Below are 16,488 nucleotides of genomic sequence, written 5' to 3' on the forward strand. Positions count from 1 at the left end.
TTGATGACAAATTTTCCAGTCCTGGAAAACACATGGAAAGTTGGAGAACATTTTTAATCTTTTTTTAGCCAAGAAGTTTGTTTTGGTGCATTATAAGCTCAATAAAAGATTTATTGTGCAGTGTAGCCAGCTGCATTGATTATAACAGGAGTTATAAACCTGTTTTTTAAGTTTTAGTGCAGAACTCACTGAGCTTGCGCTGAAGTGATTGTCATGAGCTGCAGTGATTATAAAGGGAGCTACTCTTTGTTTGCTGTCTGTAAATAACCCTTTCGCAATTTGGAAAAAGTTTTATTTTTCATGCTTCTAAGTATACACACTGCAAAGTTTAAGCAATTCCATGTTTAAAAGCATACATATTTTTTTACGTAATTGTGATATAAAGTCAGAATTGCATGATATGAAGTCAGAATTGGCTGATATAAACCCGCAATTCTGACTTTTTCTTGCAATTGCAATTCTGACTACTTTTCTCAGAATTGTGAGATATAAACTCGCAATTTGCTTTTACTTTACTTTACTTTAATACTTTTTTTCTTCTTCAGAATTGCGAGTTTATATCTCACAAATCTGATTTTATAGCTGCTGATTGCTCACTATTCTGAATAGCGAAATAAAAAGTCGCAATTACCTTTTTAATTTTTTATTCTGTGGCAGAAAACAAGCTTCCATAGTCATAATGTATGATTCATGAGCTCATATTACGTTATTATAGTTGTCATGGCAATAAAATGTATGCCTTAGAGAGTACTGTAAACCTAGAGAGCAAAATTTAGCATGATCCTTGTCTTTTATCCCCATCGTAGTAACTTTTAAAAAATTCTGGAAAATGATTGCTGAAAAAGAGTGGGAACCCTGTACCATTGCTTGAAGTTTAAAGTTTAAAAAAGTTGCAATGTGAGGAAAATTTTAATTGCATTAATATAAAATACAACAGAACAATATTCATAGTAGGGTTTGTATTTCTCTAAATGGACTTTGAAAGCACTTTGTAGTCACTTCTAAGTATAACTGATGATGTTATACATAATGATAATTCACTGTAATTTTTGTCCAGTTTCACCATTTATCAAGAGTGAAAATAGGGCATAGATTGCTCTTTAGTGTGTCACAATCTTTATGCATAAACCTCTCTGAATGTTGAATGTATTTGTACAAATTCCACACGATTTCATCACTGCTACGTTAACTACTTCCTCTCCTTTCCTGCATCTTATCACGGTGTCTGCTTCCAGTCTTTCTATGTAGCTCTATTTTCATTTCAGACATCTTTGGGAAATATTTGTTGAGTAAAGAAGTCTTTTTTTTCTTTCTTTTTTATGACAAACGTTTTTCCATCTAGCTTTTTTCTTTGAAGGACAGCGTGGGGGAGACAGTGGATAGTAATCTGGCATTCTAACATCCAGAGAAAAGTTTTAAACCAGTTTTAAACAAACACACATTTCCCAAAAGTGGGCGATATACTCGAACGTTTACCTGTATCCATGCAAAAACAGAAAGAAAGAAACTCAAAGAACAAAAAAAAATGAAAACAAACAATTTTTCAATTCAGATTTGCATGACTTTTTCTCAACAAACAGGCTCTTTGGAAAAACAGATAAGCACTTGACCAAATGCTTGACCGTCCCTTCCTGTTTGTTTGTTTTGTCTCTTGTAAATTCTTTCTTGGTCATTTTAGCTTCTTTTCCTTTGCTGGGTGAGTTTTGAAATGGGGGTTGGGATGGGCTGCACCGGCCTGTGGCCACAGCAAAGGATTGCGCTCTTAAATCTGCTTTCTGTATATATATATACACACGAGAGACGCGTGTGTATATGTACTCCAACTGCTTTTGATTTACAGCATGAGCCTGACTGCTTACCATTATGCATTCAAGTTTTCGACTTTCATCGTTTCTGTTCCTGTAACACGACAATGAGACAGCTGCACTGGAATGAGCATTTTGCTTTCTGATTGGTTCCCGTGCTCCTCCTCCTTTTCTCTGCATATAGACTGAAGCAGATCTCATCAACACTCTTCAGTTATTCTTCTCTTTGTCTGTTATCTGCACTCAACTGCTCTGCTGCATGCCAAAAGATGCCCGCACTCTCTCAATCTCTCACTGAATGTGCTTTTTCACACCTCTCTAACATCCACTAAACGTGTCATCTGAACACTAATCCAGAATATAGTAGCCCTTACCAAGGTAGCGAACAAAATTCAGTAGCAGGCCTATGACACTGTACAAAGATGTGATCCATTTGTGCTGATAAGGTGACTTTTGCAGAAACCAGAGATGCTGCGACCTTGTTTATTATGCCTGCTTTGTTCTTGTCAGTGTGATAGTGCTTGTTAAGGTCTTCTGTCACACCAGTTGGTGTCATGTAATCAATGGCTCAGTGCCAGGAAGTGACTAGTCTCAGTGAATTTATCATCATCCATCTAGATGATGTCTCTGGAAATGTTATAATTTATCCCCTGGCAGTCAGTGTAATCTGAACCTGTGAAGCAATTTATCAAATAAGCCTACTAGAGCAACCTTATATCTGCAGATCATCCCTGTGTGTGGGTGTTTCTTCAACTATGGGCACTTGTATGTCACATGAGGTGATTTTAATGAAATACCAATAGGCTTAAAGAAATGTAATATATGAAGGTCACTAAAAAATGTCTCTCAGGTCTTCCTAAAAACATATAACCTAAAGATTGTGTGAAATAATCATAGTACATATCGATATATTTATTGTGTCTGTCCCTCAGTTGTGGCATAACTAAAGTAATAATTAACAGTAGTAATGTTCACATTTGTATTGCAACGAGACAGCAGTGTAAGTAAAGACACTGCTTGAGATTCTAATGTTTTTATGAGCATTACTTCTAATCAAGCTGTAAATTTGTTAAATTGCATTACAGTGCCATATTCACCACAGAAGGTTATTCAAAACAAAACATAACTTGAGATGTGGGGAAAATGTTAATGCCTCAAAAAAGATAGAAGAATGTATGATTTATGTTCATAACTTACACTTTAACTACATAGTTAAATTAAACTAGTGAGAATGCAAAAAGTGTTTTAAGGCAGTAAAATACTTGGAATTGAAGAAACACCCATATATTTTATATAACATTTATTATTATTATTAAATAATATTAAGGAATAAAAAATATTATGGTAAATCTTGACAGTAGAATACAAACTGTATGAACAAACAGGAAGATTCATAGATAAGATTACAGATCATTTGATATTTAACACATCTCAGCTACAGTATATCTTCACATCTTATGAGCTATTTTCACTCATTGGCATTAAATGACATCAATGACTGATGGCCTCATCACACATGTCGTCTCCATGGCTTCTGTTATGACATCACAATTACATTACTAAAGTGCCATTGCTTCATTGTTACCACACCCCTGAATGCTGCTAGTACCAATGAGGAGGAAGTCAACGCTCCTCCAAGACTGAATACAGCTTAGTGCATCACTGTTGGAGCGTCCTACCTCCAGCTGGACCCCTCAGTCATGCATCCGTCTATTCATCACATCCCCTTTGCTTAGCACTTTGTGGCAGTTTCTTTCATTGGCTGTGTGTCTATGTGTGTATCAAGACATCCCCCTTTCTGTCTTTTTCTCCTCATCACTTCTTCAGTTTTCACCGCTAATAGGTCTATATACACACATAGCATATGTTTTGTATTGCTATCTGTTTGGTACTTTGTGTGTCCATTCATATGTTTGTTTGAGTCTGTTTTTGTTTAGTTTTTTGCTTTGAGTTTATGAGAATGTCTATCACCTTTATTTTTGAGTGATAACTGTGAACTGTCAGCTTGGGTTCATTTCCTGTGTATTGTCCTTATATATATATTTTTTTAATTTTGTCTGTCACCTGTCTTTCTTTGAGAAACTCTTAGGATCTGGTTGCTCATCTTAAGTGTAAAGCCTTAGATTATAGGTATTACAATCTAAATAAGGAATGTGCCTTGTGTAATTTCTGCAGCATAAATGCCTTAAACAGAATTGCAATCTGTTTGTTTGAGCGGAATATCACTGGCTCAACCAATGGCATGAGATGTGGCCAGGGACATCATGCACTGGTGGATGACAAAAGGGGATAAAAAAGTTTTTAAAAATTGTAGGGTTTTTTGATAAATGCATACGATGTGGTACAGGTTTTTTTTAGTATGCAAGGGGCCACATAATAAATTCCAACCTAGTAAGGAATATCGTACAATTAAGAATGGTAATATTCAGACCAGCACAGAACCACATGATTGCAAGTATAGTATTGCTTTTATTCGACAATTCAATAAATATGAATTGAAAAAAAAGAAAAACTGAAACAAATCCACACCAGGATTAACCATTGTGTTTCAAAGCAACAAACAGTAGTGATGTTTTATACCTGAATGAATAAGTTTGAATAAATAGCTTGAATGAGTGATCAATCACTCAAAAAGACGTCAGAAGTCAGAGTCACTGAAAAATCACAGCCACAACCGAATAAAGTGCATTTTGTTTTTTACTCGTACACTAGGGTATGCGTAGCATAGTACACACTTACTGTATGCAGCGCAGTGTGCATGCTTTGTACATTCATCTCACAGATGAGCCTGGAATTTTTTTGCATTTGTTAGTTTGTCCACAAAACTAAGACTCTTTCACAGTCCATTAAGAAACAGAGGCGATAGAACAACAACAAACTACTTGAGACTTCAACAACAGACACCTGCATTGACAAGCGCTTTTGTGGGGGAATTAATAGATATGAGCGACATTTTTCGCTCATAACTTTTGGAGAATAATAACGCAGTAGTCTTTCCCATTTTGTGCCATTTCCATCAGACGTTCAGCCAATGGTTACACGCAAACTCACAAACAGTGAAAAGTCCCAATTAATTGCAATTCTGTTGGTTCCCACTAGAAATTGCACATTGCACTTTTAAGTACTAAAATAAGCATTGCTAAACAAATGACAGAAACAGATTGAACGTTTTGCAGCAACCTGATCTTGAGCTGTCTGTGCATTGTAAGGCATGTTCAGAACAGGTTCTACAGTGTTTCAGGTCTTTTCTATCACACATGTACTGAGAGATGTCTTTGCTCCCACCCTCCTCTGTCTCAACCCTCTCTCTGTCCTCACTTCTCTGTCTTCCTCTGCACCTCGTCCCCTATGTTCCGGTGTAGATGCGGGTGGTGAAAGCGTTCCGTAGCTCCCTTTACGACGGAATCGAGAAACCTGCGTCCAGGAATTCCATCCACAACTTCATGGCGCACCCCGAGTTTCTCATCAATGACTACATCCACAACATCCCGCTGATCGACGACACAGACATTGACGACGAATCGGAGTGGTCGAGGCACAACCACCACTTGCATCCGGCCTTCCGAAAGCCCCCTCCTCCTCCGGTCCAGCAACCGCAGCGTTCCCGTCCGCCGCCCCGTCCCTACCGCCAGTACAGCCTTCCCACCACACCTAACCGCAACAATAATGCCATTGAGAGCAGCGTCTACTGTCTGAACCTCCCCACAGGCCCTGATGGGCACTGGACACCCCCCTCTCGACAACTGTACCCCCTCCTCGCTCTGGAGACCTCTCTATAACTGACAGCGCTCCAGACCCTAAAAACTCTTGAGGATGCAGACTTGTGCGGGTCATGCTGGTCGGGGAGGCTCCTACGGACAAGTTATAGGTGATCGGCCCCCAACACTAAGACAGGGTCATCCCATTGCAACATCCGCCCACTACCACCATCCACCGAAAGCACTATCACTCCTCATGTCTCAAAAACAGCCCCACAGACACCTCTCCTCTCACCGTGTGGAGAGGAGCCAAGTCTGCTGCGTGTCTGTGGCTCCTTTGGACGGACCTGAGAAGGTGAGGAATCCAGACCCGATGGATTTTAGTGGTTTTTTTTAGTGCTGGTGACTATTGACTTCTCGGAATGCAAAGGAATATGTTCCCTACGGGTGGAGTAGGGGTCCATTCATTTTACTTTTTATCGGTGTTACTAAAATCAATATTATTATTATAATGTTTGACTTCTTACTATCGCCACCGTCATCATGAGTGCTCGGATTATCATTGCGATATAACATAATATGACTTATTGCTCTAATTCTTCATGGATAAGCTTTAAAACATTTTATTTATTTATTTATATTATTTATTAATTTATTTATTGTGATCACAAACATTTATTTTTCATTTTCACTTTGTCTATTTCTCTCTCTATATGTGTCCGTGTGTGTTGTGTCTGTCCTATAAGCATAAAAAAACCAAGAAAAAAAGTACTAACAAAGCAAAGATAAAATTATTTTGAAGCTTAGACTAATTCAATTATAATGCGTCCGCTGATAACAAAAAGAAGACAAATATGTTGCCATACCATTTTAAAGATCATTGTTTTACAGCATTTTATGTAAAGAGGGCAATTTTTAGCTTTAAGTGAGGGATTTTTTTAAAACCCAAACATCATGCTCTTGATATTTTAAACATTTACACAACCTGTTCATGCTTAAAATATGCTACAGGGTAGAGGATTTGGGCAATCCCATTACAGCGATACAATGGACGTGGGTGGGATTTTGGTGGTTTCCCATCTCAGCAATGGCAATCAGCCTTACAAAAAAATGGCCTTGTTAACATGTCTTACTTTGCTCAAAGTAGCTGAAATTTAAGGATTTAAGGATTTCAGTGGGTTTGCCCAGACTCAACATTTAATGGTGTCTTCTATTTTTTTCTCATTAAAGCCATAAAAATCCATGTTGTGCAGATGACACCAACAAATGCATCAACCCTTTAAACTTGTTCAAATAATTATATTCGTTCAGTACATGCATACCTGCTGGCCCTTTAAATACATTCACACTCAGACTTGCTTTCCTCATACGTGTGAAATATTTATCAGATTGTGATTGTGTATGTATCTGCAGACTGTGGTCACCAGGGTAGGGGAATCCATCTTATACTGCCACACCATAGTTTAAAAAAAATCTCAAAGATACTAAAACAATGGACAATCTGTGTATCATTACTTTTGCACAATATCGAGGTTCACTGAGCAAACGTTCACTGTGGACTTTGATAGACACACCGTCCTGCTATTGGTCCATATGTTAGCATTTCAGAACAACATCTTTGCACAGAACAATAATCCCTCTTACATACATAAAGACATGCATGATTCGCCATGTCAGGTGATAGTATGTTAGATTCGGTTACATTCCGTTGACGAACGTTCCATTGGTCAGCCGTACCATCCGGGGTTACCTCCTTTTACACCCCATTATTGTCTGGAATGGTACAGTTACGATCATACTGCTACAGCAACGTAATACAATCATTTTGGGAATGAGACCGGCACTTATGCAACAGACTGCCCTGCCCACAGCTCTGTGAAATACGCTTCACAACATGTACATATGAATCTCGAAAAAAAACCTTTATCTGTATAGAATACTTTTCTAGATTGTCCAGTTCAGAGAAACTGGCGAATATCGAAAGCAGCCAATGCAAGCATGAGCGTCACTAAATCATGTCATTGCATTGGTCGATTGTGTCTTTACGGAGCATGTTGATATCATAGCGCTCGCTCTTCACCGTCATTGTTTGACTTCACTTTCGTCTGTCGATGCTTCACTGTGGCTCTTAAGCGGTTGGTGGACACACGTTTCTCCTCCCAGCGTCATTATTAATGTGCTATTGTTCATGCTGATGTTCTCCTCCTGAAAATGCCCCGTTTGTGGCGTGGAGCCTGGAGGTGGAGCAGTGTCACACTGCCAATCTGACTACTTGTTAAATGCCAACAGACACGCTGCTTAAAATGGGTTGACCCGTTCTGCGAATAGCAGAACATTTTGTTTGTCGGATCTTTAAATGGAAACCCATTTTTATAGGAATATTCTGGGTTCAGTCCATTCTTTTATTTAACAAATTTGAGGCACTTGCAATGGAAGTGAATAGGGCCTATCTGTAAACATAAAACACCCCTCGTAGATTAGCCATGTCAACATGAATTGAAATGTGGGGAGTAGGCCTACTAACCTTTTCTGTGTAAAATTAAATCCAATTTCAACACCATAAACCCTAAAAGGACTGTAAAAAATATTATTTGAACAGAATTACAGCTCAAATAATAGGCCTACACATTTTAACAGAATAATTTATTTATCCTTTTAAATAATCAAAATATTCAATTTCATTGTCTCGCCATAACCGTAATTGTTGCTTTTTATATAATTCATTATTAATAATTATAAAGGAATAGTTTTCTTTAAAAAAAAAAAAAAGTAATCTACATTATGCCACAAATGCTTAACTCGAACCCGGAATATGCCTTCAAGCAAAACTGTGTTATATCTGCATGAATGTGTCCGACCTTTCGCTGAGTTCGATCGAGCTCAGACAGTTTCAGTGGAGTCTCTAGTTTCGAGAGCGCTGGCAGGTCTCACAGGTTGAACCCATTTAAAGGCCTAGACACAATCAGCAGGCCAAAGTGGTGGTCAGGGAGGACAGGTCAGTGAACCTGCTAAACCATTATAAAGAAACATTTCCTAACCTTATCTTATCCTCAGCAAAGCTTAACTACCGAAATAGGCCTCAAGCTATGCTCGTCTCTGAATAATTTTTAAATCTAACTATATCTAAGACGTATACCCCAATCATTGAACTCTCCAGACAGTGATGATGTATATTACAGTGGCATATGTATATCCCTCCTCTCCACCACAACAGACAGACACTTTATCGAGACTCCTGATAGAGTGACAAATATATATACGCATTTCTATATATATATATATATTAAAAAAAGAAAACAGATAATCCAAAACTCCATCGTCTGCCTTCATTTTGTTCCATTCTGTTGTAGAAAAATCACACAAGGTAAGGTGAAAAAATGTAATGTGAAAAAGAGTAAATAATATACTATATTTAATATAAAAGATATAAATTATTGTACAACTGCACCATCACTGTACATTTTTGCCAAAATGTGCACATGTGCATCTTTTGTTTACGATTTAAGCACATTTTTTTTTTGTTTTACTCTATTGTCTCTTCCTCTTTCTTTCTCCTTTTGCTTTTTTTGTAAAGAATTAAAATTGAACAGCTTGTACATTATTATGACTATTATTATAATTATTATTGTCTTTTTCCATCAGTGAACTTTTAGCTGATGGAAAAAAACAGTTGCACATTCTCCTGAACATACACTTACTGCTCTACAATGGAAAAAAAGACAAAAAAATTAAACTATTAAATATATTAATTACCTGCCTGTTATTTAAGAGAAAAAAGTATCTATCTATGATGAAAGAACACAGCTGTATACTGTAGACTAAACTGTATGGAATCTAAGAATTTAATGGGAAAATAAGTCAACACTTTTTGTCTGTATAAAAAAATCTAATCAAAGTATTCTACAATAATAACTTTGACCAGTGTCTGTGGTTGTGTTTCATTGTGTGCCTGTGATTATTTCTTCGGCCTGATGACGTTGTACAAGACTGCCAGATCACCTCTTCCCTTAAAGAAAACCTTTATTGAAAAGATATATCATCTTGGCATAAATATATAGTCAGAAAGGTCTCCAACACTTTTTCATCAGGTAGCATACAACTTCATATTCTGAGCATAGCTCCAGTACGGGAACATTGATTACAGCACTAATTTTGAAGGAACACCACTGTCTGGTTCTCATTGCATTGTATTCTGTCCAGGAACTGCCCACTTAGACAGGAAAGGAACATTTTACTTACAACATATTGACCAAGTTACTTTTTATGAGCTGTTTACATAAAAAGTAGGGCAGGGTTATCTGAAATGATAATGGTAGACAACGTGTAAAGTAACTGTCTTGCTAATCCTTAATGGAGGTCTGCTTAATTATTAAAGAATGTGTAATATGTATTACTGTATTTAATGGCACAGAAATAGAGGTGGAATTGTGATGAGTTAAGTGGGCGTTTATATCAAGGAAGTCCATTATACCTGAGGGAAAAAAAAGATAAAATCTGAGTCAACATGTTGAATTAAAAACAAGTAATTAAATAAGACGAGGGGTGTGGCTTCTGACAGCTTCTGAACGAATCAGGGCGATTCTTTTTAGTAAACGGCTACAGAAGAATCACACCCACTACTGCCAGAACATCTTGGGGAGAGCTGAGAGCTAAATCCGTTTATGTTTTAGTGTAGAAATCATTACTTTTTCACGCATTGTTTGTATTATTACTTTGTGAGCTTCTCTGATGTGTCCTTCCTACTATACTACTAAGCGTAACTCTTGAAAGTTGAGCATCCGATGGAGGGGGAGACCCGAGCTCTCAATGAATCAGAAAAGGTAGAGTGTTTTTCTTGATATTTTAAAACAAACTGAAACAGTAGCATACAATTTCAGAATACTTAAGTGACACCTTTCACGCTCGAAGAATTAAGAATTAAAACGTATTGTGTGGTCTTAATATGACAAATACAGGCTATAGCTACCATAAACAAAATATTTTTTTATTTTTTTTATTTACAGGTTTAACAATAATTAGCTAAATACTATAACGATAATTTGTTACAGTGTGTTTAATTTGTGAAAGAGGAATTAAACTAGTTCTGTTTTGTTACAGTAGCTATAAATATCATATAGGGAGTGATTGTTTGTTCGCTGCTCTCACAGAACCTGTGGGTTTGAAAGAACTGGAGAACACCCTTCATCACCACCCTAAACTGATATGCTGACAGGCTACAGGCTTATCCTTGAAATGTCATCATTCCAATCCTTTGTGTTTAACCATCTTTAATCCATGTTGAGCGAGCTAAAACTTTTTAAAAATATATTGTTTTTAAACTCTTTGTCATTTGATCTTTGTCATTCTAGATAGTAGAACACACACACACGATATGTTGCATTTTTAGAATGCATATATGAGACAAGTATGTGCATGAACTTGAATGTATATAGGTATGTTTATCCTAAAATTAAACTTTGCTTTGATCATGCCCTTAACAGTCTGTGTACAATTATGACCACCTTCCTACTATTGTGTGGGTCCCCCTTTTGCTGCCAAAACAGCCCTGACCCATCGAGGCATTGACTCCACTAGACCCCTGAAGGTGTGCTCTGGTATCTGGCACCAAGATGTCAGCAGCAGATCATTTAAGTCCTGTAAGTTGCGAGGTGGGCCTCCATGAATCAGTCTTGTTTGTTCAGCACATCCTACAGATGCTCGATTGGATTGAGATCTGGGGAATTTGGAGGCCAAGTCAACACATCAAACTCGTGCTCCTCAAAACATTTCTTGTACCATTTTTGCTCTGTGGCATTATCCTTCTGAAAGAGGCCCCTGCCACCAGGAAATACCGTTTCCATGAAAGGGTGTACATGGTCTGCAACAATGCTTAGGTAGGTGGTACGTGTCAAAGTAACATCCACATGGATGGCAGGACCCAAGGTTTCCTAGTAGAACATTGCCCAAAGTATCACACTGCCGACTTGCCTTCTTTCCATTTTCCCATTGTGCGTCATGGTGTCATGTTCCCCAGGTAAGCGGCACACATGAAAAAAGAAAACGTGATTTATCAGACCAGGCCACCTTCTTCCATTGCTCTGTGGTCTAGTTTTGATGCTCATGTGCCCACTGTCAGTGCTTTTGAAGCTATATGCAGCCCCATCCGTAACAAACTGCAATTCACTGTGTATTCTGACACCTTTCTATCATAACCAGCATTAACTCCTTGAGCAATTTGAGCTATAGCTAGAGCATGTCTGTTTAAATTACTGTTAATTAACAAAAACAAAACAAAAAACAACTAATTTTTTTGGCAGATAATTAGCCATTTAAAAAGTGCTTTCTTAAGTAGGCCTGTGACTGAAATGTCAACTTTATTAAGTATGAGGAAATAATTATATTCAATTCATTTGACTCACTATGTCCTGGTTGGGGAAGGTGTAACGGCTTTACAAATCTCAGTGCATTCTTTTTGGCTTATTGATGACATTTGTGCAGATTTCTGACACACAAATGAAAATACAAGTGGAATCTTATTCATCCCTGCTTTGTTACCATATTAGCGTAATGTATTTCTTAACCTGTAACAAAAATACTATGTAATTTTGCCATATGTGTCTTTCTTTTGCATTCCTCTTTAGAAACCCCTTAGTTGAAGTGTTATTCAAGTTATTCAAGACGTGTAAATTCATTTGAAGGAAATATAAAATGCATAGAATATGTTTAATGTATGCAGTGTTCACTCCCTGGCAGGCTCGTGCCACAGGGAACAGACTGCGTCCCTTCAACATGAATCATTACGCTACTAAGAAGAGTGCAGCGCAGAGCATGTTGGATGTGGCTCTTCTGATGGCGAACTCCTCTCAGCTGAAGACCGTGCTGCATTCAGGACCTCAGCACCGCTTCTACTTCCCTCTTATTTCTCTGATCTCCCTGTCCATCTCACTGCAGGTCATTGTTGGCCTCCTGCTCATCTTCATTGGTTAGTTTACGACACACTTATGTCTGTTTGAAAGCATTCTAATCTCCTTTCACTGATGTGCTTTCTCTTGTTTCCTTCAGTGAAGTATGACCTCAATGATGTCAGGAAACAGCCGAGACTGAGCACACTGAATGATGCTGCAACTATATTTGTGTTCTTTACTGTTCTCATCAACATCTTCATAACAGCATTAGGATTTGAGTCGACTGGAGGGTGAGCAGAGTAACAGCAAAATCTCAGTAAAAAGATTTAAATTAAAGGGGTCATGAATTGAGAAATCAATTTTACCTTGAGCTTTAGATATATATAAAAGGTCATGGTAATTTAAGAATATCCTGAGAACTTGTTAGTCAAAAAAACCTTTTATAGACACCAGGCCCGGCAAACAATCATTCTCAGAATATGCCTCACCTTGACGTCATCGTGTGGTGAAGCACTGTCTCAACGGAATAAGAACAATGCCTGACCGTGGCGCTTACAACGCCAAGGTCATGGGTTCGATTCCCAGGGAAAGCAAGAATTGAGAATTGACAAAATGTCAAATGTGTACCTTAAAAACGCAATGTATGTCGCTTTGGATAAAAGCGTCTGCCAAATGCGTAAATGTAAATGTAAATGATTCTGTAGCCCCGCCCACCGATTCGTGCCTGACATGACATACTTAGGCCTACATAGAGTTTGAACACTGAATCCAACTTCTAAGCAAATAAATATGCAAATCTTATCCAAACCTAGCCGTGGGCGTTTACGTCCAAGTCTTCAGTGCGGCACGCCCATAAAAACTGAACTTTCCAAGAGAGAGCTACATATAAAAAAATTACATTTAAAAATATGCCAGTTCATGACACCTTTAAATCTTGTTTTTCCAAAATACTGTCCATAATATACCTAGCTCAGTTCATTGAAGCTTACATAAGAAATATTGACATATGCCTTCTTTATTTTCACATCCGAATAACAAGTCAGACTGTACTAACTTTGCATCTCATCCCCTTGTTTCAGTGGCAGCGTGATATTTGAGACTGCACTCGCTCAGACCAGATCTTTAAACATTACTGATGATGTCTAAGCAAGCCCACAAAGACTGTTCACGTGTGATTGTATTTACACTCAGCCTGCCTTCATGATCATGCATTTTATATTTTATATCAGTTTACAAAAATTAATGTGATGTTTTGCACATTTTTAACTAGTTCAGTTTATGGGAAATAAAGCCGATGTTAAGGATAATCTTTTATGTAAGGAACAAAATCGTATTAAAATGTTTGTGAAAATGTGCTCTTATGTTTCTTTATCTATCTTTTCATCTTTAAAGCAACACTGCTAAACACCTTATTGAATTTATTTAAAGCTACTTCATACAGTACTTTTGACATTTGATTTGTTCCCGCAAGAAAAAAAGGGATGAATTGACATTAAATCAGTTCACATGCATTTTTGAGCTGTTGAAAGCAGATATTAAAATGTGTCAGTGCTAATGTTTTGACTCAAGATGCACATGTTTTTTACGGCATGTTTAAAAAAAGCTACTTAAATGCCCTATTGAACTAATGCCTAATACAGGTTTGGTCTAAGCCCAGTTTTGTGAATCCGGGCTAATAAAATGTTTGTTTTTCAAAGTGACAACTTAAATTACAAATCTACATAAAATGAAACATACCTGAAATATGAGTAACAAATAACACTTTACACTTACACTTTTTTACAGACTCATCATACCACAAAATGCTCCAATACTCAATTATTATACTTTTTTCTAATTATGGAAGCAGTTCCGAGTCATAGGTTGCAACACTAAATGATGTTTCTTAAAAAACTAAGTTCGGGAGAAGCACGTTCAAATGATCTACCTAATCATGATGTCATTCCAACCAGCTGTCAACAATCAGTAATCAACATGTCTACCAATCAGCTCAAGTGGAGGATCACATAAATACCCAGTCAACTCACCAACGTTCCTTGACAAAGTTTGCAGCATCCCTCCACCACCCCTTCTACCTCACACGCACCTGGTTAACTTTCCTAACCAGAAATACGGGGGGAGTACTCTGGGTTCGGGCCAAATACCGAGCTCAGAGCCCTCTCCTCGGACAGCACGCCAAATACGCATACCATTTATTCTATCTGAATTATTTGTGAGTGTGAACTCGTGAAACTCTGATTGCTCTACAATCTGGTATAGCCTAACTATAATCTACTGCCGAACTCTAGCCCAAACTTCAGTGCAAGCTGGGCTTCTGGGGGAGTTTACATTTGGCAAGATTTGTATGGAGAAAACAGCTTAAGATCATTTCAGGACCTTAAAGTAAGATACACTCTTTCTGGTTTTTCCTGGTTTTCGTACCTACAATGATTGAGATCAGCAATTAAAGCCCATGGAGTCCCTTGGGATTCTCCCCTGCCTGTTCACCCGCTGAATCTGTGGATTAATTCAGGAACATCGTGCACTGGACTGGTATCTAGAATATATGCACAATTCATTTCAAAACGTGATAAAACTCTGGGAGTGACTGAATCATGGAATCGTGACCTTGAGGAGAGAGGCATGAAATTGGACTGGGGGAATGGATGGAACAATGTGTTTATTTCTTCAAATAATACTGCACATCAGTTGATTCATTTTACGTTTGTTCAGAAATTCTATCTTTCTCCATTCAGATGTTTTAAAATGAAGCAGTTTGTACAAAATGTAATTTGAAAACGGGTGGTGCTTTTCTGGGATTGCCCAGATTTATTTGGTCCTAAGTAGCAGTAAAATATTTTCCAATTCCTAAACTGCATACCCTATTTTTTATTTAATGATGATTCTTCACTTAGAATTAATACTAATTTGGCTTCTAAGAAAATTGTATTTGCAGGTTTAACTGCCACTAAAAAAAACTATAACACATTTCTGGTTTTCTCCTGGACCCCCTTCAATAAAAGAATGGTTTAACTACTTCAGAGATATTGTTCTTATAGAGAGATCATTCATAAAGCACGTAGCTCCATTTTAGATGGGATAAAGTGGTTGTTGCACTCTAGAACATTACTGCAACTGCATTTTATCTATCTATTATGTAATTTTCTTTCTTTTTTCCCGTTTATCCTCTCTTCTATATCTGGCTCTTCCTTCTTGTCTCCATTATCATCCAACCCCTCGCCCAGGAGATTGCCATCCCTTCCACACTTTACTGATGTCCAGCAGAGCCACGTTGAGGAAACCATCAAAAAAAAATGAAGGCGTCCACTTGCACTTTGGATCCCATCCCGACTGTTGTGCTCAAGTCGTTCATTCCCAATGTCAGCCCAATCATCACCCAGTTATATCACCCAGTAATCTCTCTCTCAAAACTAGTCACGTCCCTCTTCCCCTTAAAGTTGCTGGCATCCGTCCTATACTTAAACCAACCCTAGACCGAAGGTCTTTGCTAATTATAGGGCGATCTCCAACCTCACCTTCCTGTCGAAGGTTCTAGAGAAGGAAGCCGCCTCTCAGCTCCACAATCATCTAAAAAATAACCTATTTGAGACATTTCAATCATGCTTTCGTTCAGCCCACAGCACCGAAACAGCTCTGTTTTGGGTGGCAAATGACTTTCTTATGACAGCTGAATCAGGATCACCATTACTGCTCATTCTCCTCGACCTATCAGCGGCCTTCGACACGTGGACCATACCATCCTCCTGGACCGCCTCCACAACATAGTTGGATTGTCAGGAGTAGCACTGCAGTGGTTTCAGTCTTGCCTTTCTGGCAGGACTGAGCGTGTTATTTTGGGAGAATGTGAGTCCAGGCTGCTCCCTATTTCATGTAGTGTTTCAGGGGTCGGTTCTGGGCCCAATCTTATTCATCCTCTACATGCTTCCCCTAGGTCCTTCCCATCAGCAGACATGGACTATCTTGTCATTGTTATGCTGATGACACGCAACTTCATATTAAAACTGCCCCGAGCCCCTCCACAGCTCTGTCACGACTCGCCACGTCTTGAGGAGATTAAGGCATGGATGTGAACTAACTTCCTCCAGCTGATCTCCAGTAAAA

At 38.2% G+C, this 16,488-nt stretch overlaps 2 protein-coding genes across 9 annotated transcripts in view; both read left to right on the forward strand.

Moving 5' to 3' along the window:
- The window catches only part of atp2b3b (ATPase plasma membrane Ca2+ transporting 3b), a 73,229-nt gene extending 63,800 nt beyond the window's left edge, over window positions 1-9,429 (forward strand). For 4 of the 7 annotated variants that reach the window (XM_067446428.1, XM_067446422.1, XM_067446423.1 and 1 more), the window contains one exon: window positions 5,168-9,429. In XM_067446428.1, the coding sequence (XP_067302529.1) occupies window positions 5,168-5,584 (417 nt within the window). In that variant the 3' untranslated portion in view covers window positions 5,585-9,429. The remainder of the gene's footprint in view (window positions 1-5,167) is intronic. The other 3 variants (XM_067446425.1, XM_067446426.1, XM_067446427.1) reach the window with 1 other exon arrangement.
- A 142-nt stretch (window positions 9,430-9,571) lies between these two features.
- Window positions 9,572-13,742, forward strand: LOC137078763 (ninjurin-2-like). Of its 2 annotated transcripts, XM_067446432.1 has the most exons (4): window positions 9,572-10,323; window positions 12,236-12,464; window positions 12,545-12,677; window positions 13,467-13,742. In XM_067446432.1, the coding sequence occupies exons 1-4, from the start codon at window positions 10,285-10,287 to the stop codon at window positions 13,531-13,533; spliced, it is 468 nt and encodes a 155-aa protein (XP_067302533.1). In that variant the 5' UTR covers window positions 9,572-10,284; the 3' UTR covers window positions 13,534-13,742. The 2 variants fall into 2 exon arrangements, with proteins under 2 accessions (XP_067302533.1, XP_067302532.1); XM_067446431.1 differs by having other exon boundaries at window positions 9,572-12,464.
- The last annotated feature ends 2,746 nt before the right edge of the window (window positions 13,743-16,488 follow it).

Source organism: Pseudorasbora parva, chromosome 6 (assembly GCF_024679245.1).
Source record: "Pseudorasbora parva isolate DD20220531a chromosome 6, ASM2467924v1, whole genome shotgun sequence".
NCBI lineage: Eukaryota > Metazoa > Chordata > Actinopteri > Cypriniformes > Gobionidae > Pseudorasbora > Pseudorasbora parva.

Excerpts from the sequence above, each read along its gene's own strand:
- LOC137078763 (XM_067446431.1), top strand. The coding sequence starts at position 12,191 with ATGCATAGAATATGTTTAATGTATGCAGTGTTCACTCCCTGGCAGGCT. Across the intron at positions 12,465-12,544 it reads CCTCCTGCTCATCTTCATTG|TGAAGTATGACCTCAATGAT; the intron begins GTTAGTTTACGA and ends TGTTTCCTTCAG. Across the intron at positions 12,678-13,466 it reads GGATTTGAGTCGACTGGAGG|TGGCAGCGTGATATTTGAGA; the intron begins GTGAGCAGAGTA and ends CCCTTGTTTCAG.